The sequence below is a fragment of the Lissotriton vulgaris genome, chromosome 7 (assembly GCF_964263255.1).
Source record: "Lissotriton vulgaris chromosome 7, aLisVul1.2, whole genome shotgun sequence".
Taxonomy (NCBI): Eukaryota; Metazoa; Chordata; class Amphibia; order Caudata; family Salamandridae; genus Lissotriton; species Lissotriton vulgaris.
The window spans coordinates 1,490,842,938-1,490,867,627 of NC_141695.1; the positions used below are offsets into that span (position 1 = coordinate 1,490,842,938).

A 24,690-nucleotide genomic window follows, 5' to 3' on the forward strand; every position below is an offset into this window, starting at 1 on the left:
TAATGTTTGCATTTTAGAAATGTTTTATTTTATAACTGTAACCTTCGAGAGTAAGTGTGTGAGTAAGTGCATGAGGATCTCAGTGGGTGTGCGAGTGAGTGTGTGAGTGTCTTAATGGGTGTGTGAGAGGGTATGTGAATGTCTCAGTGGGTCTGGGAGTGCCTGAATAAGTGTTTCACTTTCTGTGTGAGTGGGTGTTTGAGTGTCTGAATGGGTACATGAGTGTCTGAGTGGGTGCATTACTGTCCAAGTGAGTGACTTAGTGCGGCTGTGAGTAGGTGTGAGAGAGCTTGAGAGGGTTTTTGAGTGCCTCCATGAGTGGGTGAATCAGCCTGGAAGTGAGTGCAAGGGTCTCTGAGTGGGTCTATGAGTGAATGTGTGAACCTCTGAGTGGGTTTATGAGTGTGTGTGTGTGTGAGTCTCTGAGTAGGTCTGTGAGTGGGCACATGAAACTCTGAGTGGGTTTACTCTGTAACTAGGCTCATAAGTATCTATGTGGGTCTGTGAGTGGGTGCATGAGCATATCAGTTGGTCTGAGTGGTTGCATGAGTCTCTGAGTGGGTCTGTGAGTGAGTGCATTAGTTTCTCAGTGGGTATGTGAGTGTGTGAATGAGTCTCTGAGTGGGTCTGTGACTAGGAGTATGAGGGTCTAAGTTGGTCTGTGAGAGGGTGTGTTAATGTCTGAGTGGGTCTGTGAGTCAGTGAATGAGTCTCTGAGTGGATTTGTGAGTGGGTGTATGAGTGTCTCATTGGATCTGTGAGTTGGTGTGTGAGTCTCTGAGTGGGTCTGTGAGTGGGTGTTTGAATGCCTGAGTGCTCTCTGTTTTACCGTCTACTGCTTCATGTTTGCCTCTCCTGCTCATTTTTCTGCCCTCTGTTGTGCCATTTCTGCTTGTTTTTCTTCTGTCTGTTTTACCCACTTCTGCTCTGTTTTGCCTTTTCTGTTAATTTTTTGATCCTCTGTTTTGTCTTTTTATGCTAATTTTTCTGCCCTCTGTTTTGCCTCTTATGACCCCAGGGACTACCACCTCCCTGGGGATTTACTGATATTAAGCAGGGGGTGACAGGGACCACCCTCCATTAAGCTCCAAGATCCCTGAGGACCCCCACTCCCCTTGGGCTTTATTTATAAGGAGGTGGGGGGAATGGAACCCCCTCCTGGAGTTATGCCCAGGGGATCACCCCCTCCCCGGGGACAAATACTTTATTTAAAATGGAAGGAAGGCCCTCTCCCTGGGCTGATGTAGTCCCTGGGGATCCCTACCCCTGGGGACCAGACGTAATTTGATGGGAGAGGAGGCCGCATGGCCCCCCTTACCTGTGCCAATGTTAGTCCAGGGACCCCATGCCCCGGGGCCTGGCCTCTTGATTGGGGGTGCCCTGGGGCCCACCCAGGGTACTCAGTCATCACTGTGGTCCCTGCTGTCTCCCTGCCACCTGCAGGAGCTGGTATTGCTCTCACAGACATTTCTTCTTGTGCAGGAACATGCTGGGGCGTTTCTGGGTAGAGCCGTTCTAAGGCTCTCCTTTGAGCTTTAGAAAGGCACTGCTGTAGGACCGCCACAGCACCGTGCCTCCGACCTGGATTCCAGTCGGAATCTGGCAGGCGGTCTCACTATCGGGTTTGGCGGCATTCCTGCTGAGCGCTGGCATAGCACTACGCGGGAGGGCTGCCAAACTCGTAATCAGACCTTAATTTCATTTGACATTTCAGCTTCCCTTTGGTACTTTTGTATCTTTACAATATATTTTGGAGATTTATATCTATCAGTTTGGATCTTAATTTGTATTAACTTTACTTAATGATTCCTGGTGCTTAATGTGGGGCTGAAAAGATTACACTGTAAATTGAACTCATTGATTAATGTTAAGTCCCCTTTACCTGTCAGGCAACTAAGCAAAGGTTCATCGTAGGATAAATAATAAGATTGACCCAGTGCTCCAAAGTGGCCAGTTCTTCCCTGCCGACCTAGCCCAACCCACTACAGCCCCTTTTAGTATCCCCTCATGCAGGCCTTGAAGGAATCCCAGACAATATGTAGTGGGGCAGACCCTAAGTTATTTTGGAAAAAAGGAGTCAGTTTCAAGCCTCAAAAAGCCCAGGGTAGAAGATAGCAAGAGGAACTCCTATTTAAAGTCCATCTTCTCATAGTGAGATCTGGGGGAAAATCCATATTAAAACCCATAGCTCCATGATTCGACAAGTGAATGGGAAGGTATTTAATGAGACTAACCTTATGGAGTTCAGAATGCTCAATAAAAACATAGTCAATTCTGGAGTATTGAGAATTATTTTTACTGTACAAGGAGTATTCCCTGACCTCACCATGTTTTTCCATCCACAGATCACACATATTAAAACTGTTTAGGAAATTCAAAAGATGTGCCTCACCCAGGGAGCTGCTATCTGGGTACAAGGAGAAGACCTATCTAGCCTATTATCCAGAAGGACATTAAAATCTTATACTAAAATTTATAGATCACCCTGTGCTCGGATCCGGGTTAATGGAACCCTCTCTCCCATTGTTAATAAAGAACGGGGCACTAGGCAAGGTTGCCCACTGTCCCCTATTTTATTTGACATATATATATGAAACCTCTGACCCAGAGTCTACGGTTAAATAAAAAAATTGCGCCTTTTAAAATTGGTGTGTGTACGTTAGGAAAATAGCTCTCTACGCAGATGATTTAGTTGTCTTCTCCTTCAATGTGGAAATTACACTACAGGAACTTATCTGTGAAACTCAATCTTTTGGAAAACTCTCTGGTTATGAAATAAACAAAGATACAACAGAGATTAAGGCCTGGAATATTCCTAACCAGGGGGGTCATATGCTACAGATCTTAGATACCTTGGAATGGAATTACAATAACCTAAGATCCCAGAGAAATTCCAAAAGCTAATCTAGACAGAGTTTCAAAGGAAGTCGAGCTCCTTTTAAAAAGATGGCAGAATATACCACTCTCCCATTTTGGCCGGGTCAACTTGATTAAAATGTGTGTCCTCCCAAAATATCCTTATCTCTTTAATAATATGCCAATAGAATTTGCAAAAGCTGAGATTCTTAAAATTCAAGGTAAAATTGTGTCTTTTATCTGGGCAGGTAAAGGGATTAGGCTACCCTGGAAAAAACTTAGGCGTAAATTAACCCATGGAGGTATAGGATTACCAGATCTTCATCTCTATTGTTGGGCTTATCAATCAAAGAATGCCAGGATGTTATTACTTACGCCTGATGATTCGCTGATAGGCTGCATGTTTAAAGCTATGTTAGATGGGGTAACGGAGCATGGCTTTGGGTATAAGTTTGGCTCTCCAAATTCTTTTTTTAAAGTCCACTTGAAGACTTTGTGTATGACAGCCAAGTTATGGTTGGACTGTCGAAACTGCTTGGGGCTTACCTACTACTGTGATTTGGCTTCGGTGTGGGATTCACCTGGACCATCGAAGTGCCTTATGGACTCTCTAGCCCACCCATTACAAGAGGCTGGAGTTTTACTGTGGAAGGATGTAGTTGTGGGTAATAAATGTCATCCTTGGGAATTTTGGAGCCATATCACGAAATGTTCCCTGTATAGATTTACATTTTATCAGCTTACATCATGGTGAAAGAGTCAACGCTGGTCTCTAGTGGAGGACAATCGAATGGAAACTGATCTACAAAACCTGGCTCCAAGGAGGAAAGAAATTGCTCTATGGTACAATTATCTTCTGGCTGCAGCAGAAAGAAAGTTGGATGAGCCATATCAGGCCTGGGAGAACTACTTGCCGAGTGAAGAGCGGAAAGAGTTATGACAAGTATCTATAGACATGCTTTATCCTCTGATTAAATCTGCTGCACTTAAAAGAAACCACTTGTTTACACTCAACAGAATATATTGAACCCCTCTCAAAATTTCCAGAATAAAGGGTGTAGGAGACCCTAGATGCTGGAGGTGTGGTTCTCAGAATGCTGATGACGCTCATGTATTTGCTTCTTACCCTAAGATACAAGAATTTTGGAGTGATGTGGGTAAGACTATCTCCAGGGTCATGGGTGCCGAGGTGAAGTTATGCCCAATTCTCATCTTATTTGGTATTGTACCTATGGAGGGAGGGGTACGAATTCAGACTGAGACAAAACATAAATTAGTGTTTTACCTGATATTGTTGGCAAGTAGAGAAATCTGTAAGCTGTGGCGCCAGGAAGCTCTGCCTAGTTGGAATGCCTGGTAGAACTCTGTTAAATATTTTAGCGCTGTAGATCAGAGGGTAAATGCTTCTAGAGGAAGGCCAGATACTGGGTTGTTTTGGAATTGGTTGGATGACCCTCTTTGAGATCGTCTTATTTTACTCAATTTGACTTTATAATTGATTAAGGTACAGGACATGTTCCTATGATTAAAACCTCTGGGTCAGCTCAAGTTGTGTATAAACAAACATTCCCCGTAAACAAAATACCAGCTGAGACTAAGAATCACCAAAGTTATATGCGCCAGAGGTGTGGACTAGGTCGGGAGGCGGGTGTAGCTACGGAGGTCATATGAGGTAAAAAAAAAATTTGACCCAGTGCTCCATCAAGAGCTAAAGCACAATGTTCTTTTAGCCATTTCGACTGGCCCCCTTTAGAGCAATCGGCTCTTATTCCTGCACTCAGGAAAGTTCAAGGCGCCATAAAGCATTGTGTAGTGCATCTGTGTAGGTGGACTTATATGTAAATCTGGCAGTATGGAATTAAGTTGCAGAAAATATGCAAATTATGTACCTTTTATGAAATGCAGAAACAGGCAGACTATGCCTGTTTTTGCCAATTTACTTTCACAATCCCATCTCATCATGAGACGACAGACTCTAATTTAGAAAAAGTAAAAATAGTAGTAAGAGTAACTCCCACTGCCACATCCCTCTTGTGGCCTGAACATTGCATACTTTGCAAAGTGAGCTATGTAAATGATATGCACCCTTGATGGTTGTTTAAGGAACATACTGGATGTGCATCTGGCTGCACTTTCGAATTCCTATTGCTTTCAAACACTCATTTGTGTTTTAAATGCAACAGGGTACTGTCTGCTGTGCATTTGATGATAATCATTTGAAGAAGTTCTTAATTAGCCTTCACTCATTTAATTAGGCTTGTAAAGTTGTTTGTAAGAATGCAAAAACACATCGTAAAAAATTCCCATAAGAGAATTTGATGATGAAATACATTTGACTGACAATTTATACAGCTGAGTGCTTCTAGTTTAGAAATGTTACATTTGTAAAAGTTTAATGAGGAAGAAAACATATTTATTTAAATAGGATAATAGAGACGTTTTGACAGTTTGACTTACCACACAGTTTATCTTGAAATTTTTTGGTAAACTGATGAATTAAGTCGAAGGTTTCCACCAGATAAACGTGGTCATCTAGCGGTGGGGACGCCATGGCACGCAGCGACGCCATGTCAGCTCTCTGTACGCCAACTGCGTAAATCTCAATTCCAGCGTCACGAGCTTGGGCTGCCACCTCCGTCACACGGTCTTGTGGCCTTCCGTCAGTCACGATGAGCGCAACCCGGGGAATCTTTTTCACCAATGGGCGAGCGCCTTCTTGAACGGTGAATGCAAAGTTCATGGCATACTGGATGGCAAGACCTGTCATAGTGCCTTGGGCTAGAGGAACAATGTCGTTGATGGCCTTTTCCATCTCACTCTTTTTATAGAAAGAATTCAGAGAGAACTCGTTTTTCACTTGGCTAGAATACTGCACCACGCCAACCCTGGTGGCATTTGGCCCGATGTCCAGAATGTGAATGATGTCAATCATGAACTTCCTCATAGTTTCAAACTCGAAGGGACGGACACTCCGGGAACTGTCAATGATAAAGACCAAGTCCATCGGCCCAGTTTTACATGTTGATACTAAAATAAATAAAAAGTATAAAGATTATATTTTTTCAAGTTATTTGGAAATTGTGCTGTATCCTTGATGTTGAAACTTTACACATAAGTACAGCATGTAAAGTTGTAATTCCCCCACAGGACTGGGCAACATTCATGATTGTTCATTCAAAGTCAATGCTAAATGTTCATTTTTTTAGATTGAAACACTTCAGTAGTAACAATAAAACAAAATATGAATACATTTACATTGCGACCTCTGTTGCTGTTTTCGTGGTACTGTAAATAATACTATTACTATCACCAAATCTAATGGTGCTGTATTTATTAATTTGGAAAAAAAGGGCGGAGCTACCTATATGGGGCTCAAACCTGTAACCTGAAGGTAGTACACAGATGTCAGGAGCACTCTTTGAAACATCTTGTTGGCTTGCATGTTTTCTACAATCCCTTTTCAGTAAATTATCCAACAGTAATTTAAATGTGTGCAGATAATATTAGCAAATACAGCTTTTCGCAGTGATTTAGTTTGACAACTTTATTGTTTCTGTCATGTGGAAAATCTTATTTTGCACAACATTTGTTTGGGAAACAACACACAAAAAGGTCTCTTGTATGTAAATTCTGAATCACTTTTTGAAACCAATTATTTTATTGTGTTTTCCATTTTACTAATAGTACATAAATGTAACCACTACTTTTCTGATTACACCAAGGTCTTAATTTTAAAAATTGTATTTGCGTGTTGACTTTGCACAACACCTACCTTCTGCATACCTCTCCCAATATATCCCCCACCAGTTAATTAGCCAAAGTTTGAGCAAATGCAAAACAACCCTAGTGGCTGACCTCAACTCCCTGCCTTGTTTAAACAACAAAAGAGGATGCAAGCAAATTCCTCACACACAAAATCTGACCAGGAAGAGTTTGAATGAGGGCACAGATTACAACCTATCTGCAGGGATTCTAAGTCACCGCTCAAACGCACTTCTGTACTGGGGTGAATGTATGATATTGTTCTGCATTCTGTACATCAACTGTTGTTTTTGCATTTGAGCAAAAAAAAAACGATGGCTTTAGGCCCATATCTCTGTACTGGGGTGAATGTATGACATTGTTCTGCATTCTGTCCATCAACTGTTGTTTTTGCATTTGTCACCCTGAGTGGGACGGGTATGCTCAGACGTGAGTTCCGTGCTCTCCATGCCACTGGAATCAAGCTATCCGGGCTGATGAGGGCTGAAAGCCCAAAACCGGTCCGAGGATGCTTGTTTCCAATCCAGGGAGGACCTGGCTTGGCAGTTGGGGCTGGACTGTTCCCATGGGGCACAGGGTCAAGACTGATTTGCATATGGCTGGGTCCAAACTGGAATGGCTTGGTGAGCAAAAAAACGATGGATTTAGGCCCAGATCTCTGTACTGGGGTGAATGCCTTGACGCCCACTGGGCATAGTAGCGCGTTTATAAATTTTATTTCATTCAATGTATGACATTGTTCTGCATTCTGTCCATCAACTGTTGTTTTTGCAAATGCACTTGTAGGCACACTGAAGGAGGCCTTACTTCTGTACTGTACTTTGTCTTTTCATTCACGGATCATATTGGTAGGGCTTTGGGAAGTTAAATCTCCACCTGTAAAGTCAAGTTAAACCAGGAGGGGGTGCTATTTGCAAATGTGCAATGTTGCCCATTTGCCTGAAATTCTCTTGGCCCAATTGCAAGCTGGTGTGCCAAAAAGGGTGTGATGTCACCCATAAGAGACCTGGCGGCTCAATTGGATGGGGTTTCGACACAACCACTAAAGGGTGTCTTACCACTGAGTGGCAGCAGGAAAACACTGCAGTCACTGCAGTCCATTCAGTCCACACATACCTTCCACAGGCGGGAACACTGGAGGGATCTACAGTGCATAAGCAATATTGTATGAGGGCAAAATCACTCTCGAGAAGTCATTCACCGAAGCAAGAGGTTAGGTTGTCAATTTCACCCAAGGATCCTTCACCCCACACCATGGCCAACACCTGGGGGGTAGTGCTTTGTAACTCACTGCTGTTGCCTGAATTGGTAACTACTGAAGTGTATGAGGTTTTTTTTCGTAATGCAGCTGATACATGGATGGGCCCTGAAATGTTTTGAAATATATGAAAAATTATATTCTCACTGAAAATGTTACTTGTATGTTCAAATAATTTTCCTAAAGTTGCTATTGTTCCTGGGTAAAATCTTTGCTTTGTGGTTTCCAGAGGGCAGTGAGTCACCATTGGGAGTTTGAGATGATTCACCCATCTTTGCAAACTATCCAAAACAGACTCTGGGAAATGTAAGCATGGCCTAAACAATTCTAAGGTGGGAGTGTGAAAGTTGTGGCAAAGAGCTTTAAAAATGCTTCCTTTCAAGCAAGACTTTAAAAGCTGAGAGGAAGATTGGGTGGTAAAGATTGAGGAAGGAACATGGGTTGAGTGAAGGAAATAAACAGTGTGCTTTTTTATCACAACTGCTTTTTTCCCAGGAGGGTGTTCAATTGGTCAATTCCTTTGTTGCAGAAATTTGTAAGGTAAATAGTTAATTTCCTCTCTTGGCTGAGCATGAATGGTTCTGAGAACTAGAGCAAGCAATCTAAGCTCTCACTCTCTTACTTTGCTGACTATGTAATTGGCATATTGGTTGCAGCAATAATTCTGACAGACGGAAGCTGGCACCATCTTTTACTACATGGCTTGTACAATCAAAGATCTGATGATTTTTACACAAAATTCCAAATAACAATGATTTTCTATAAACCTTCATTTTCCCCACCATTTGGCATGCTTTAAATTTACGCAATCACTTTACTTAGACCGTCTAAAATGCGGGGACATCTTATATTCTAGGAGGTAGATTGCTGTTTAAAATCCCTAGTTTGTGTGACTGCTTAATCACTCAAATCTCTTCAGAAGAGTCGATGAGTCGAACAGCAGAGATTGGTTTCAATCAACATTTCAGAGAAAAAACTTTAATTCCAGGCATAAAGTGCCCAAACAGTGCGTGCACTTTTTCAGCGTATGCTAGCACACTGAATAATGCAATTGCTGCAGATATCTGTGTGTGACCTGCAGATGAGAAGTTCAGTCCAGACTTGGCATTGTTTCTTCGAAGGAGAGTACAAAGATTGCCACTAAGGCCTTCATTATAAGTTTACCCTACAATTCAAATTTGCCTGGTAACAATAGTAAGGATTTCAGCAGGCACAATGCTAGTGGGTGGTATTCCACCTGCATATTTTACCTGCTTAAAGCAGGCAAAATCTCCAGGTGAAATACCAAGGAAAAACATGCCAAAAACAGCACTACAAGTGGGATTTTGGTTGTTATTCCCCAATACATCTTTCCCCTTTTTTGCTCCCTAGATGAAATTCTCTGTAACCAGCCGCGGCCGCTGCAGTTAGGAGTGGTGGGGCTGGCTGGTGGGATTTCAAGAAAAGACTACAAGGGAAAATTAAATAATTGATTAATTTTCCCACGTGGTCGTATCTCGAAATCCTTCCCAGCCGGCCTTATCGCTCTTACCTGCAAGCGCCGCGGCGGCTGTCTGTAACCCTGCTAATGATAAATATAGGGATGTGGTGGAACATGGGTGAAATGAATGGGATTTTATTGGACCTCCGGTAATAAGGGCGTATGTTGTGTAATGGCAGCACCAGTGCTGTATAGAACAATGAAGCTACAAAAGTGTGGTAGGTACTACTTTTTAAATAATAAAAGTATTATTATTATGATTATGCTCATTGTTAATATCCTCATGAATTATTATTAGTGGTAATAGTATCAATATCGGATCATAATTGTCATCATGGATAGATCGCCTTGATTATTTTTAGATGTGATTCTATTTTTATATCAACGATTATGGTACTACGCATCTGGGCCTGTTGCATTGTTGTTTTACTTCGTTCAGCAAATTATAAACCATTGATATATCGCCCGTTTTAAGTCTATGTTCTAGATGATATTGTCGGTATGTTGTAAAAATGGCCATAAATTTATCAGCACTTGATTTCATTTTTTTGCAAGTGACATTCTGAGAGCTTATTTGTCAACTAGCTGATTTTTTTATGGCAGAAAAGTGAATACAATGGAGGTGTAGGTGGGAAATCACAAAGTACTGAAACCTCATACGCTGAGGCAATCTCACCTGCAGCCTGTGGTCTTGCGTCCAATGTCGTCAGGAAAAGTAGTATTGCAGCAGAACAAAAAAGCCACTTCATTTTTACACCTTCAGAATTCTTTCGTTACTTGAGGTATGTTCTAGAGAAAATCAATAACAAAGTATTAATATATCATTAAAACATGTCATGCACTGACAGGCCTACTGTACAATACAACACAGTTCAGTTCAGAAATGCTTTATTGAGCCAGGCAGACCATAAAAGACAAAGAAACAGCATTACACAACAAATTGATACAGCAACATTAAAATAGAATTTCTACAATTTGAACATCAGATAGCTAAAATTCATTAGAACAGCAAAGTATCTCTATCAATAACTATCAATATCCAAACACAAGGAACTCTTACAAGTACATAAATGTGCAAAATATCAACGCTAAAACCACTAAAAAACAGCATTAAAAGGATAAAAGATGAAAAGGAATTAAAGAATTACGTGGAAGTAGTAGCAGCTCAAACAGGTAAGAGCAGTGGGGCGGTAGGGCAGGGTGGGAAATGGTGGAATTCAACAGACGACGGGATAAGTAATATTAAATAAATAAATATTGCGGCGAGCGCAAAGTAAGTGTTTTTATTTATTTATGTTATATTACTTAGCCTGTCGTCTGTCGACTTCCACCATCCCTCACTCTGCTCCGCCCGCCCCACTCCTCTTACCTGTGCGAGCCGCCACTGCGGGCAAGGCAGATGTGCCAATCATATACAAAAAAAAACATCACAACCTTAATTAATGCATTAGCCCCCCACTGTTCTCCTGGCTCTGATAGTGGCTTTTAAAAAAGAGCATATTCTAAAACAAGTATTCAAAGAGTTCAGCAATTGCAGATGGTGTAACTCTTCATTGCATCTGCGATAAACTAGAGTTTTTAACACAGGCTCAAGAAGGGGAGAAGAGTTGGCTTAACAGCTAGGCTTGGGTGGTCGACCTCGAATCTAGGGAATTGGTTTCGAATCTCGGCAATGAAGCTGAACAACCTGTGATTTTGGGCAAATCACTTACAGCTAGATTCATCAAAGGCCCGTTTTGCGAGTCAGTAATAGCGATTATTAAGGAATTGCAATTACAGACTGGCAAAACGGGATTCATGTACAAATCGCAATTTATTTTGCGATTCCTACAGCTTCCTTATTTGTGATTAGCTAATTGCTAATCGCAAATAAGGAATAACTCCCCATTCATTCCTATGGGCCTAAAGGCCCATAGGAATGAATGGGGAGACATATCAATGTGCGAATCGCTATTAGCGATTCGCATTTTGAAATTGCGATTTCAAGGGTGCAGGGGTGTCCAAAGGACACCCTGTAGCACCCCTGAAATGTAATCTACATTGGTGTTGCACACACACATGTCCAAAGGACATATGTGTGTGTAACATGCAACTTAGAAAAATGCATTTAAATGCATTTTTCTAAGTTTTCGCTATTTACCACGAGGTTTGACCTCGCGGTACATATCAGTCCAAAATTGCGATTTCGCAATTTTTAAATGGTTCATGAATTGCATTTAAGGAATCTCAAATAGAGATTCCTTAAATGCAATTCCTCGCAAATGTGCGAATTCCTTAATAGCGATTTTTGCATTTGGGATGATGAATCCCAAATGCAAAAATTGCGCTCGCAAAGGGCCAGATTCTCAGAATCTGGCCCTTTGCGAGCCGATTTTCGTTTCATGAATTTGGCCGTTAATCTCCCCGCGCCTAACAAAAATGATTGTGTGTCCTCATGTAACGTAACTGGTGCTATGTAAAGCGCTCCGATACCCGATTCGGGTCAAGTCGCGCTATATAAAACGCTGCAAAAAAAAAGAAAGTGCAAAACTGTGTATTTATAATAAGCGCAAAAAAACCTGCAATACAACAAAGACTGTTCAGAAATGTTATCACAAGGGAAAAGTGCTTCCCCAAGTTGTCATAAGGGCCAGCGAAGCACAAAAGACGCATATAGTGTTAGATCTGAAACGAAAAAGCAAAGAATGCTCTCAATGAGGTAATTCAAGTTCAAGATAAAAAAAGAACTAGCTCAGCTGAGAGCCTATTATTAATAAAGTGACACTCTGCTTTTCGTGCTCTTCAGTGCAAATCTCCCTTTCTTCACAAAACTGAAGAAATAAGAGCTTAACCATTGATTTATCCTCTTTCTTTATAGTTGTAGGTAGGGAAAGAGAGAGGGCAGCCCCAAAGCCTTCAAAGTATTAGAATTGTAACTCAGCCATGGTATATCTGAGACAACCCATCACAATATCCCTGCATAGCTTGGCATGAGGGTTCACCCAGATGCTAATCCAAAGCAGCCGGAGTATCAAGTGGACTGTGTCCTCAATGTAATGCTGATCAAGCTCTGCATGAACAGCATAGCTCGAGGCTGTTGGAGGGAGATGTAAAAACCTTTGACAAATTATTTTTTTCCCCAACTGAAGTGAGGAAGCATTGTGGTTGCCCCAAGCCCTTTTCCCATATACTGCTCTGGGGATACATTGAGCGTTGTACACTTTTAACAAGAGAGAAATATTACCTTTGAGTGAGGGGCTGAAGAGATCAAAAACGGCTCCCGCTGATCTACTGAGCCTTAAGCAACAAGAAGTCACTGGTGAGTGCCAGGTGCCTGCAGGGTTAAATGTAATTCCCAGTTAACTAAACTCTTTAACACAACCAAAGGTTGTCTGTTAGAAATAAGTTTGCTTAATGTACTTTTGCCAGGCCCACATGCTATGATGTGTGACTTGCCATAATTTATGGTGAGATCTAGATTACTCATGAAGAACATGAAACTGTGCCTTAGCACACATAAAGCTTTAGATGTGCGCGCTATTAAAACCATATATCTGCGTATAACAACGAGGATAACTTCTCATGCAATTCTAGGGGAATCGACAATGTTGGATGTCAGATAAGGGAAAAGGTAACTTATATAAAGAACAAAAAGGAAACAAAACTAATGCAAAATGTAAAGTTTCGGGATGATGCACACCTTGGCTTTCAAATCGACATGCGGGTAACATAAAAAGTTATGAGGGGGCCTCAATATCTTGTTCCGGCAGCATTAACCACAGTTTTGTATTATTTACTGAGTCATAGGCCGTGGACTGGTCTATAAACCCTAGATACAAGGGGCAGTGCTTGGCAAAGGTGTATTTATTTATGATTAAGCTCAAATTTAAGGACTGCACAGATGTTCCTAGTCCACGGCGTGGAAGGTCGTGAGCAATTTATGTGCTTCGACCCACTCAACAAGACAATTATATATCACTCTTCCGATTATTTTAACTGTGCTGTCTGTGAGAGAGATTGGTCTATAACATTTGGGAGCCATACAATATCCTTTTTTTAAACATTTGCACTATGGTCGATAAGGACAAAGATAGAGCAATATGCATGTTCACTGAGCTATTGAAAGTGTTAGTGATCAATGGGCCTTATAACTCTATGTTACATTTTAGAAGATCAATAGGGATGCGGTCCAGCCCGGGCGCTTTTCCACTGGTACTCTGACCTATGGCCAACTCCACCCCAGCCAGTGATAAATTAAGTGGCAAAGAAATTGGTAGTTTTGTTCATCAGGAGTTTTCAAGTTCTGCATTCTCTTCTAGATACTAAATGGCAGTAAAAGTTATAACCCCCCCCCCCCCCCCCCAAGATTTTACAATGGAACAAGGAGCTAGCACCTACGTTTCTTGTGCTATTGCTCTTTACTGTGTTCCAGAAAATACTGCTTTTGTCCCCACTGCTACTTTCTCTAGCACCTGCCAAACGCTTTCATGCAGAGCTTCCTTCCTTTTTTTGAGGGCTTGTTTGTTGGCCAAAAGGGCCGCCACTACATCTGCTTGCACTCTAGGGATAGTAGATAAAACCCATCTTAAATTACGATTATCCAGTGAATATTACTTATCGAACCACCTTTGTACATTTGCATCGGCGCAATAAGGTTGTAATACAACTCAATACAAAAAATACGGTTCAATGACGTTTGTCAGAATTTAGAGAACCGAACAAAATAAACATGAATTCAGGAGCTACTATCAACGAATAGTGGGTGTCAACAAAAATAAAAATAGCATACAATTTAAGGAGCTCACAGACAGCAAAGAATTAGGGCAAAATATAAAACTTGACCTCTTAGGCCCCATATTATAAAAAACGTATTTTTGCCAGTTCATGCAGAAAACTGAGTTTCTGCCATATTGAAATTACAAGATTTGTAACACTGCATACAGTATTCCATTGAGTGATTCTGGAGGCAAATTGATCCAGCTAAATAAAACCTGGAGGAATATGTCTCCAGAAAGAGGCACCAAATGAAGAATTAAAATGAGATTAGTGTAAACCGATATCTGTGTGTTATTGCCTATTCCACAGGCCACTTCCAATGAATACCTTATTATCCTCAACAAATACACATCATAAAATTACTAGAACTCACAGGGTGCAACATTGCAGCACACAATTACTGAGAGTCTCTTAAAGGAGGCCCAAGGGGTGTGTGCAAAAAGTAAATCCTCTATTTTCTGCAAGGAAGTGATACATTTAGTGGAGAATCCAAAGAGAGAAGGTTCATTATAAAATGGTGGAGGAAATTCCACTAAGGATATTTTTAACAGATGTAGCTGTTCATCAGAAATCGAATGATTTCCAAATACAATCTAACTCTGAATCTGGGCCTCACAATAGGAACTTGGGGGCATATTACCAACGAGTAGCAATATTTATCGCTAACTAGGCTTTGCAACGATTTTTTTATCGCTAAGCATCGCCGGAAATTATTGCTGCGATAACTTGCTATTAGCAACGTTTATCTCCAAAGCGATAATTTTTCCGGCGATAGCGTGAATATCACTGAGAATACAGCAATATTTACGCATTAGCGACAAAATGCTCTTAGCCATGTTATCCACCTTCCATTGGATAACATAGCGAAGAACTGGTCTGAGCAGGCGTTAGTTTTTGGCGATAGCGGAATTATTTCAATCGCTACGCCCACCTTGCTAATAGGCGGTAGCAACGTTAGCGACTGCTTTCAGTTGCTAACAGGTTGGGTACGCCCACTTTGCATGTCATTAGCGATAAATATCGCTGACATGCAAAGCGGGCCCCAAACCGCTCGCTATCACCTAAAAGCTGTCGCTAACTGCTGTTAGCGACAGCTTGCTAATACAAACAAAACAGGTGATGGACCGAATGTGGATCAATGTCACACATTCACCCCAGTCCAAAGATCTGGGCCCAAATCCATCGTTTTTTTGCACTCCACACCACCCTGGGTTAGACAATGGCGATATGCAAATCAGCTCTGACCCTGTGCCCCATGGGAACAGTCCAGTCCGAACTACAAAAGCCATGTCCTTCCCAGAACGGAATCAAGCATCCGAGGACCGGACCGGTTTCGAGGTAACACCTCTCATCAGCCCGGCTAGCTTGACTCCAGTGGTGTGGAGTGCCTGGGACCCAAGTCTGGGCATCCCCAGCGCACTTATGGCGGCAATTGCAAACAAAACAGGTGATGGACCGAATGTGGATCAATGTCACACATTCACCCCAGTCCAAAGATCTGGGCCCAAATCCATCGTTTTTTTGCACTCCACACCACCCTGGGTTAGACAATGGCGATATGCAAATCAGCTCTGACCCTGTGACCCATGAGAACAGTCCAGTCCGAACTACAAAAGCCATGTCTTTCCCAGAACGGAATCAAGCATCCGAGGACCGGACCGGTTTCGAGGTAACACCTCTCATCAGCCCGGCTAGCTTGACTCCAGTGGTGTGGAGTGCCTGGGACCCACGTTTGCATATCGCCATTGTCTAACCCGGGGTGGTGTGGAGTGCAAAAAAACGATGGATTTGGGCCCAGATCCTTGGACTGGGTTGAGTGTGTGACATTGATCCACATTCGGTCCATCACCTGTTGTTTTTGCAGCTTGCTAATACAGCAATAGAATTATCACCGCTAAGCGGCCGAAAACGGCCGCTAAACCAGCGATAATTGCCTATCTCCTCCCTTGTTAATATGCCCCTCAGTGACCGAGACAGCTGGGGAATGTAGCACACACAGATGCATATAATAAATAAGCTTTGAAAAGCTTTAAACTTGCAACACAACTTCTTCTAATCAAAATTGCCTATGCTTATATATAATGTTTTGTTTTGTAGCTAAAAGTGTAATGCATTCTTAGGAGACAAAAATAGATTTTGTTGGAGGACACTGAACAGAATGGAGTGGAAGTAGGCTACATCTGCCGGGACAACAACACATTCATCTAAACTCAATAATATACACATCAACCCTTAGACGATGTTAACTTAAAGTCACCACTACCACTTAAACATAGGTTCATCAAAGCCACATTGTGGCATGAGATGGCAAGAAGCCCAACATCCACCCAAAGTTAAGCAATGGGCAACCATACACTGTTGCAGAATGAAACAAACTGCCATGTCATTCCAGTAAACTGTAACTTTGAACCGTAAAGAGCGCCCTCAATTTGATACTCTAAGGCACCATATCAATAACATATAGATGTAGACCTACCATGCTAAATTGCGTCCCTTTTGCATTGCTTAAGCCCCGTCCTTTTATCCCCTTATCAGGGGCGTAACACGGGCCCCACGTGGTGCGAGGGGCCCCTAGCTCCAAGGGGCCCCCTCGGCACTGCACTCTGGCCGGAGAGCTCCTGATTGGGCCCAGGAGTAGTAGGCCCCCCTAAGTACCGTGCAGAGAGGCCCCCTCACTTTTCGTTACACCAGTGCCCCTTATGCAGCTATTTCAACCTATGGCTCTCACTATCCTATAGCGAAGCAGGTCTTAGTAGTTTTTGGGGAGAAGAATATGGAAATGTTCCTAAACAGAGATTGCTTCAGCTTCCTGTCATTGTGGCATATGCTTACCTGTCCTCTGCTGCAACTCCATTCATTCACAAGTGCGTACTGCAAGGGCGGGATATAAAACCCCCTTTAGTCACAGAGGAATATTACAGCCCTCTCAGTCATCCAGGAAAGATCTTGTTTATTGCAACAATCTATCCCCAATGGGTACAGCATTCTATCCCCAATGGGCACAACATCCTATTAGAGTTATATTCAGTCTCAAGGGTCTACGCCTGCAATATATTCATAACAATTTTATTTAAAGAATAACACAGAGAGAGACAAATGGAAATAGGGAGATGAAAAACAAAAGACTGCTGGGAAAGGGCAGGAAAAAAGACAATTAACCCTGACAGAAGAAAATTGCATATGTATTATGTGTGGAGGGGCATTTCATTTGCCCCCCAGACCACTTAGCAGTGGCCCACAAGGTACAGGGGCCCTGCTTGGGACCCCCAAATTCCGTTATGCCTTTTCATGGCAGTCCGAAAGGGACATCCTAATTCCTACAGTGGTGCATGCGCAGGCACCGCCTCCATTGCAGGATAGAAGTCCGACCGCCACCGAGACGGGATCTTGGATCCTTTCGGAGGTGGCAGTCTAGACCCTGAAGTCTGTGGTCTGACCGCCGGAATTGTAATCTGATGGTCGGGCCAATGACCTGAATGTCGGGTGGACTGCCACCAATGGCCTGTCTACGATGGTCCACCCATCATGGTAATGAGGCCCAATGTGTGATAGATGATGTATAGACATCAGTATATTTATATAATGGTAAAATGTACATATAACAATTAAAATGGTTGTATTATTAGTGGCTGCGAGGTGTATAGAATCACATTTAAATTTGTAGGTATACGGCCAGATTCATCAAGCTTAATTGCGCTCGCAAAGGGCCAGATTTTGAGAATCTGGCCCTTTGCGAGTGCAATTTTTGCATTTGGGATTCATCATTCCAAATGAAAAATTCGCTAATAAAGAATTCGCACATTTGCGAGGAATTGCATTTAAGGAATCTCTATTTGAGATTTCGTAAATGCAATTCATAAACCATTTTAAAATTGCGAAATAGCAATTTTGGGCCGCTATTTACCGCGAGGTCAAACCTCGTGGTAAATAGCGAAAACTTAAAAAAATGCATTTAAATGCATTTTCTAAGTTGCATGTTACACACACACATGTCCTTTGGACATGTGTGTGCGCAACACCAATGTAGATTACATTTCAGGGGTGCTACAAGGTGTCCTTTGGACACCCCTGGCACCCTTGAAATCGCATCCTTATTTGCGATTAGCAAATTGCTAATCGCAAATAAGGAATGTGTAGGAATCGCAATTTATTTAGCGACTCCTACATGAATCCCGTTTTGCAAGTCCTTAATAGCGATTCCTTAATCACTCCTTGTGATGGAGGTGCAGCTAAGCATTGGGCCTCATAAAAATACGAAAATATGACACTGCCTTTGTTACTTTGTAACCCTCAGAACCAGGTTAACATTGAAGGGGCAATTCCACATGTGTGCTGGTAAATGATGCTGCAGCTGAACTGATGATTTCTTGATGTGGTCCCAGCAACACAGGATGCAATCAAGGACACCATCCAATTTTCGTGATCATGCACATAAAAAAATCAATTTTGATGAGGCAATCATGCCAAGTGAGTTAGCACCTGACAACCTGTTCATGGCATATGATGCAGGCACTTCGGAGGTGAGATTAACAAAGGTACTCTCTCAGAGTGCGCATTCTTCCTACTTGGCACATGTATTGTTGATGAGAGAGCGCAATTTGAATAAAATGTATATCCGAGTCATATTTAGAAGTATATCGTATAAACGTAGGAATGAAATGTATATTGAACGTGAAGTTGACGCTTATAGCATAAAGTTAACAGATGTGACCAAAGTAATATAGGGAACATAACTGTATTCACTTTAGAATGCATTAGATTTAGAAGGCCCGTATACGTAGTGGGCTAATGTAGAAATGCTTACAAACAGAAGAACGTGCAAAGTGAAATTCATGTACGTGTGTAACTTGAAATGCAGAAACGGCGAGAAATGTAACATGGAGAAATGTGCAGAGAGCATACACATAACGATGTAACAAATGAGAATATAAAATTATATTCTACATAATTGTATTCTATGTAAAATGTATTCACATATAAGCAAAGGATTTGCTAAATGCGTTCATATATAAATGTATGTTAAAGGTTATACTGTGTAGAAGAAGTTTGTAGAAATGTTAGAAGGGTTTTAGGTCATTTGTGATTATAACCTGACTGACCAAGGGTTCGCAGGAGTGTAGTCTGCTGTTGGTAATTTAGTGGGCTCACAGGAGTCGTGAATAGCCTTCATTTGAAGGTGCGAGCCGAAGAGTCTAGTTCTTGTTAGATTTAAGGTGACAAATGTCGAACGAAGTTTATTGCCTAAACATGAGGGGAGACAATAGGAATTTGAGTCTTGTTTTGAAATGACCATTCACAGGACCAAATGAGGTTAAAAGTACAGCCGTAAAGAATAAAAGTTCTGATAAGGTGATAGATTTTGCTCCGAAAGTGTCAAAGGTAAAGTTGAATGAAGTCACCAGCAAGAAGACGAAGATGGCGTCTAAGGAGAAAGGTCAACTTAACGGACAGCGAAGAGACGAAGCCATGGAAAAAGCTAGAAGATGACCTCACGGGGAAAGTCCGTGGTGGGCGTCGAAGGGGCGTTCCACCCACACTGTGATTGTGTATTTTAGGGACAGCACCCCGGGGAGAAGATAGTAAGAGCGATTAGCGGGAACAGCGAAGAGCTCAGGGCAAGCAAGAGAGCAGATGACTTGAGCAGATGCGCTGAGAGAGATCAGAGCGCAAGGGAGCAGTAGGCCGAGGACCCTTAGAAGAGCGGATGGGTAGGCAGAGAGGGTACTGCTTCTTAAACTTAAGTTACCTTTAGAGGCTAAGAGAGTTTGAACTTCTTAGGGAGTCAAACTGCTGACACCTTTTTAGGGTTTTAGAAACTTGCGAAGTAGGGATGTCACCTAGTATAGAGTAGGGACAGATTTAACTTGATTATTTTTCTCTTTCTGTAGATGACGCAGAAGAACCACTTCATATCGATGCTTTCTAATTTGCTGATTCTGGAACTGACTTTAATTGTATTCGTTTGTAGACTGAGGTTCTTTAGGGAATATATGTTCCTATTAGTTCCTGTATATTTGATGAATTTGATCCTGAGAGGATTGTATATGCAACTTTTCTTAATTTTATATTAAACCTTTTAAACTTTATCAGTCGTAAGTGGTTCTTCAGAGTGGCGTCAGTTAATGGGGTTTATCTAAACTTATGTGGGGTTGTCTTTTACTCAATGACAGATAAAGATCGATCCAAAATTGTCGAATGAGATAAGTTATCAAATTGATCATAAAAGATATTAAAATCTCATTCCCCGCAGTTGGTAGCAGGATGGCTTCTTGAGGAAGACAACCTAGGTCAGGTTTAGTTTACCCCAAGGTCCCTAGTCATCGACGACCAGAAGAAGAATCCCTGCCGAAGAAGGTGCTGACGGTGCGTCGAGAGAAAAGCAGCAGAGTCGGTCGAGAGTGAGTATAAGGGTCATGCGTTGTAAGATTGCGGTGTTTTATGTTGTTCCTGTGTTGTAATGTCAAGCGGAGTTGAATGCCTGTAGTGTGATTGAGGGAAGGTTGTGAGCGCGCGCAACCGGATAAAATCTTATGTCCAGAGAGGGCTTAAGTGGTTCGGGTGTATCGAACACCCAGAGTAATTTGTCTACCATTTAAAGGGGGTCATGAGGTACCATTGATCGCCCGCAGACCGATGATAGGGGGAGCGTTTGAGTGAGTGTATGAGTAAACGCATGCTGGTCGTACGTTTACTGTGTGTAAGTAACCTATCAGTTAAGGTGAGCGTCTGACCGTAAGAGGAAGACGTTTCGCCAGTTGAGGTGACAATTACAGTTAGACTGTGGCCGTACAGTCAGAGAAAAGTGATCGCTTGGACGGAAGTAGTCATTTTTCGGCGTATGAATGAAACGCATGCAAGACCGCGAGACGAGTTGAGAAACGAAGGAAACTGCTGCAGAGGGGACAAGTGACGTCAGCGTAGAGCCACGCTGAGATTGGTCGGTTAGCGTAGAACAGCGTTGGGAGAGGCTGATTAGCGAGAGTCGCACAGGGATTGGTGTTTTGTCATCAGGACGTAAATAAGGAAGAGTATTAATAAGAGAAAATCGTAGATTATCAAAAATGAAGTGCTTTAAGGGTTTAAGAAAAATCTTTAGGAGGAATAGAAGAAACTTATATGCTGGTGAAGAAGCTCCACCAGAAGGCACACCAGCTTATCATATGGCAGTAAATGTCGGCTTACACTCGATATTATGGATTTCCGAGTGGAATAGGCTAACGGAAGGGGAAAAGGAACTAACGTTTCCGAGATTCGGAACATTTAAGCTAGACGTATTGAACCAACTGAAAGCGGTAATGCTTGCAACAAGACCTCTACCGAGGCCAACACAATTCGAAGCCCTTAGTGCATGGTTTAGAGCAGCACACGAAAAGAGCGTAAAGAGGCGCCAAGAAAGAGTGAGACGATCAGTAAAGGCAGTACAGGATGCCAAATGGGATGAGGAAGCTAAGAAGTGGAGAGTGCAAAAGATAGAAGCAGACAAACTGTTCACCATGATAGAAGCCACGGGAGAAAAGAAACCTCTAGAGGAGGAAGATGAGGAAAGCGAGACGGAGGAGGATCTGATAGAGAGGCTATTAACAGATAGACCACCTCCGTATAACAGCGAAACCGCAAGTCCCATACTACAGCAAGGGGACGGAGCTAGATGGGGGGAATATAAATCGATCCCAGTAACGGAGTGGGACTCCAATAAGAGTGAGGAAATACCCCAAGCTAGTGCCGAACAGAGAGTAGTGGGAAGATTCGTGGTCCAGAAGGTGCCAGAGACGCAATGTGCAAGGTCGTACCAAATGCCAGACGCTCTACAAGTACCTGTTACCATAGGCCCTATAGTGTCAATCTACAACCCAGAGGGGGTCCAGCAGGAGGAACAGGCACGATGGGACAGGGAAAGGGCAGAGATGGAGAATAGGAATAACACGATGAATCCTCAGAGGCAGATACTAGCACCAGTGAGTCGGAGTACCCCATTAGATTCCGCAACGGGTCCCTGGATAGAACAAGGGGGTCAAAGAGGATCAATGGATTTGAGGGGACCGAAACCGAAATCCTATAAGGAATTAAGGGAATATTTGAAAGAATGGGATACTGCCGAAGAGGCTCGGAATAAAAGTTTAGAAACAGGAGCAGAGTGGAGAGACCAGGATAACAAGATCCTCTCTCATTGTGGAGCTGGCGAAAGCAGCCCGGAGTGGGAGAGAGGGAGTCAAGGAAGCAGGGGAGATACTTGCCCTACTACTAGTGGCAATCGGCAAATGTGTAACGACAGGAGTGCAGGGTGTGGGGAAGTGCCTCGCGTCACCTTTAGTGAGGGAGAACGAAGGACGCAGGAATACCGAAACACTTTCAGATGCACACACCATACTCCGGATGAAAACGTGCAACATTGGAATCGCGGGAACATGGAGAGTCGCGAAGGGTCTCGCCATGCGTCCGGTGAACAAGAAAGAAGTCACGAGAATATAGGGAGTCGCGAAACGTCTCGCCATACATCCGGTGATCACGAACGAGATCGCGGGAGCATGGAGAGCCATGAAGGTCCTTATCGTTTGTTGAGTGACACTAGACAGCAAGCAAGTTACAGTGGTTTAGAACAGCACGGAGGATCCTATCTCGTATCTGGAGAAACCGAGTCAAAAAGACAGAATGTAGGGTTGAGGGATGGAGCATTGTTCCACCACACCCCAAGGGAAGATGGAAAGGCTTGGGATCTAGAGAGGTGGGAACAAAGAGATGGAAGAAAAATTCCTCATAACTCACCTGTGCGTAGGCGTAGGGCGCATAGTGGAGGTGAGAGGGATATAAGAGAACAACCTAGGACTGACGTACTGAGAGCTGAAATAAAAGCAAGACGCATAGATGTAATGAGTTTAAAATCAGACTTGGACGAAATAATTGACGGCACAGTGGCAATTGAGAGGTTAGAGCTGTACGCACCAGATGAGATACTGTTTTTATCTAAAGACGTTACTCGGAAAGCGAGAGCAACTCATGAGAAGTTATCTGAATTGGCAGAAAAGTACATGATAGACATATCACGAACTAAGGCTTTACAGGCCAACCATAGGCTGAATTGCACGGATCAGGATTTAGATGAGCGCAGAACGATTGGACTAAGAGTACACATAAGGGAATTGGTCATGTGCATTAGGATATGGAGAGATCTGGATAGATGGGAGGAAAGATGGTCCAAGAAGGGATCTGTTAGACGGAGTACACTTGTGAAGTCTCAGGATACAGAACTAATGCGAATGGAAGCTTTCCCTTTGCGAGAAATCGCGAACGGAAACTACGTGCATGTACCATGGAGTAGGGGGGATTTAGCGGCATTCACTAATTCCTTCCCGAAGCTCAGAGAAAATCCCGTAGAGTGGTACAAGCAGGTAGAGAGATTCGTGAAGATCTCTAAGGTGCTGTGGATTGATTTGAACACATTGTTCGATATCGTAGTACCCGGAGATTTGTGGACGGCATGCAAACTTAGTATTGAATGGCCCACTTGTGAGCCTCCGAGAGATACTCAGACAAATGGTCCATCAGACAGAGTCATGGAAAAATACGAAAGAGTAATAACATGGCTGAAAGAGAAAGTGCCGGTGCAAGACATAGACTGGGTTAAGATAGATCGAACAACTCAGGAGCCTAAAGAGACAGTTCACGAGTTCTATGAAAGATTGCTAAAAGCATTTAAACAGTACAGTGGGTTAGACGTAATGGATCCTAAAGACATAGGACAATTTGTGTCGAAGTTTGTTCTTGGACTGAGACCAGACATAAGCCTGATGATTCAACAGCATTTAATTTTCTGGCAGAACAAACCTTTAGATGAGATTCTGAGGTATGCAAGGTACTGTAGCGATGAGATAGATTCGAAAGCAAAGAAGCTCAAGGAAAAGCTGATGTTAGTACAGATGCAATCAGCTGGAAAGGGTGGACAGCGACAGCAGGGAACAGGAACGCCAGCAAAGAAACAGAATAATCAGAGCAGAGATGAGGAAGAAAGACCGAGACCGAGAATGGATATCGCAACACTGAAAAGGACAACCAGGTGTCATCAGTGTAACGAGGTGGGACATTGGAGACGCGAGTGTCCGTATAATATTGAGACAGGGGAATTAGAACAGGAGGAGGAAGAGGTACAGAACAACGTGGTTAAGGGAGCAACAGTCCCGAAGGGAAAGTTTATCAAAGGGGGGACTCAGACTCCTCGAGCCCCGTTTCCTCAACCGCCTCGAATTACGAATGGAGGGCAAACATACAGACAAATGCCATTATTCGTCGGAGGAGAAGAATGCTACTACGTTGATCCTCTTACAGGGCAACGAGTGAATAGGGAAGAAGACTGTACTTTAGGAGCAGCCCTGGAAGTAGATCAGAGAGGACCATACGTAGAGGCTGAAGTAGCTGGATGTCCTACGACCTTTTTGGTGGATACGGGAGCCACTAGATCCACGTTGAGATCAGCGGTAGTCCCAGGTCTGCCGATATCAGGAGAGATGATTCAGGTGGTAGGAGTCGCAAACAAGAGGATGACGAATCCTCTGACGGAACCAGTGTCAGTAAAGATAGGGAATTA

General features: G+C 42.8%; 1 protein-coding gene across 8 annotated transcripts in view; it reads right to left on the minus strand.

Annotated features, from left to right (window-relative positions):
• The window catches only part of MATN4 (matrilin 4), a 211,210-nt gene that overhangs the window by 149,317 nt on the left and 37,203 nt on the right, over window positions 1–24,690 (minus strand). For 7 of the 8 annotated variants that reach the window (XM_086932307.1, XM_086932305.1, XM_086932304.1 and 4 more), the window contains exons 3-4: window positions 10,033–10,145; window positions 5,314–5,883 (exon numbers count right to left, since the gene is read on the minus strand). In XM_086932307.1, coding sequence (XP_086788433.1) covers window positions 5,314–5,883; window positions 10,033–10,105 — 643 coding nt within the window. In that variant the 5' untranslated portion in view covers window positions 10,106–10,145. Of the gene's footprint in view, window positions 1–5,313; window positions 5,884–10,032; window positions 10,146–12,579; window positions 12,670–24,690 lie in introns of all 8 variants that reach the window. The other variant, XM_086932300.1, reaches the window with a different exon arrangement.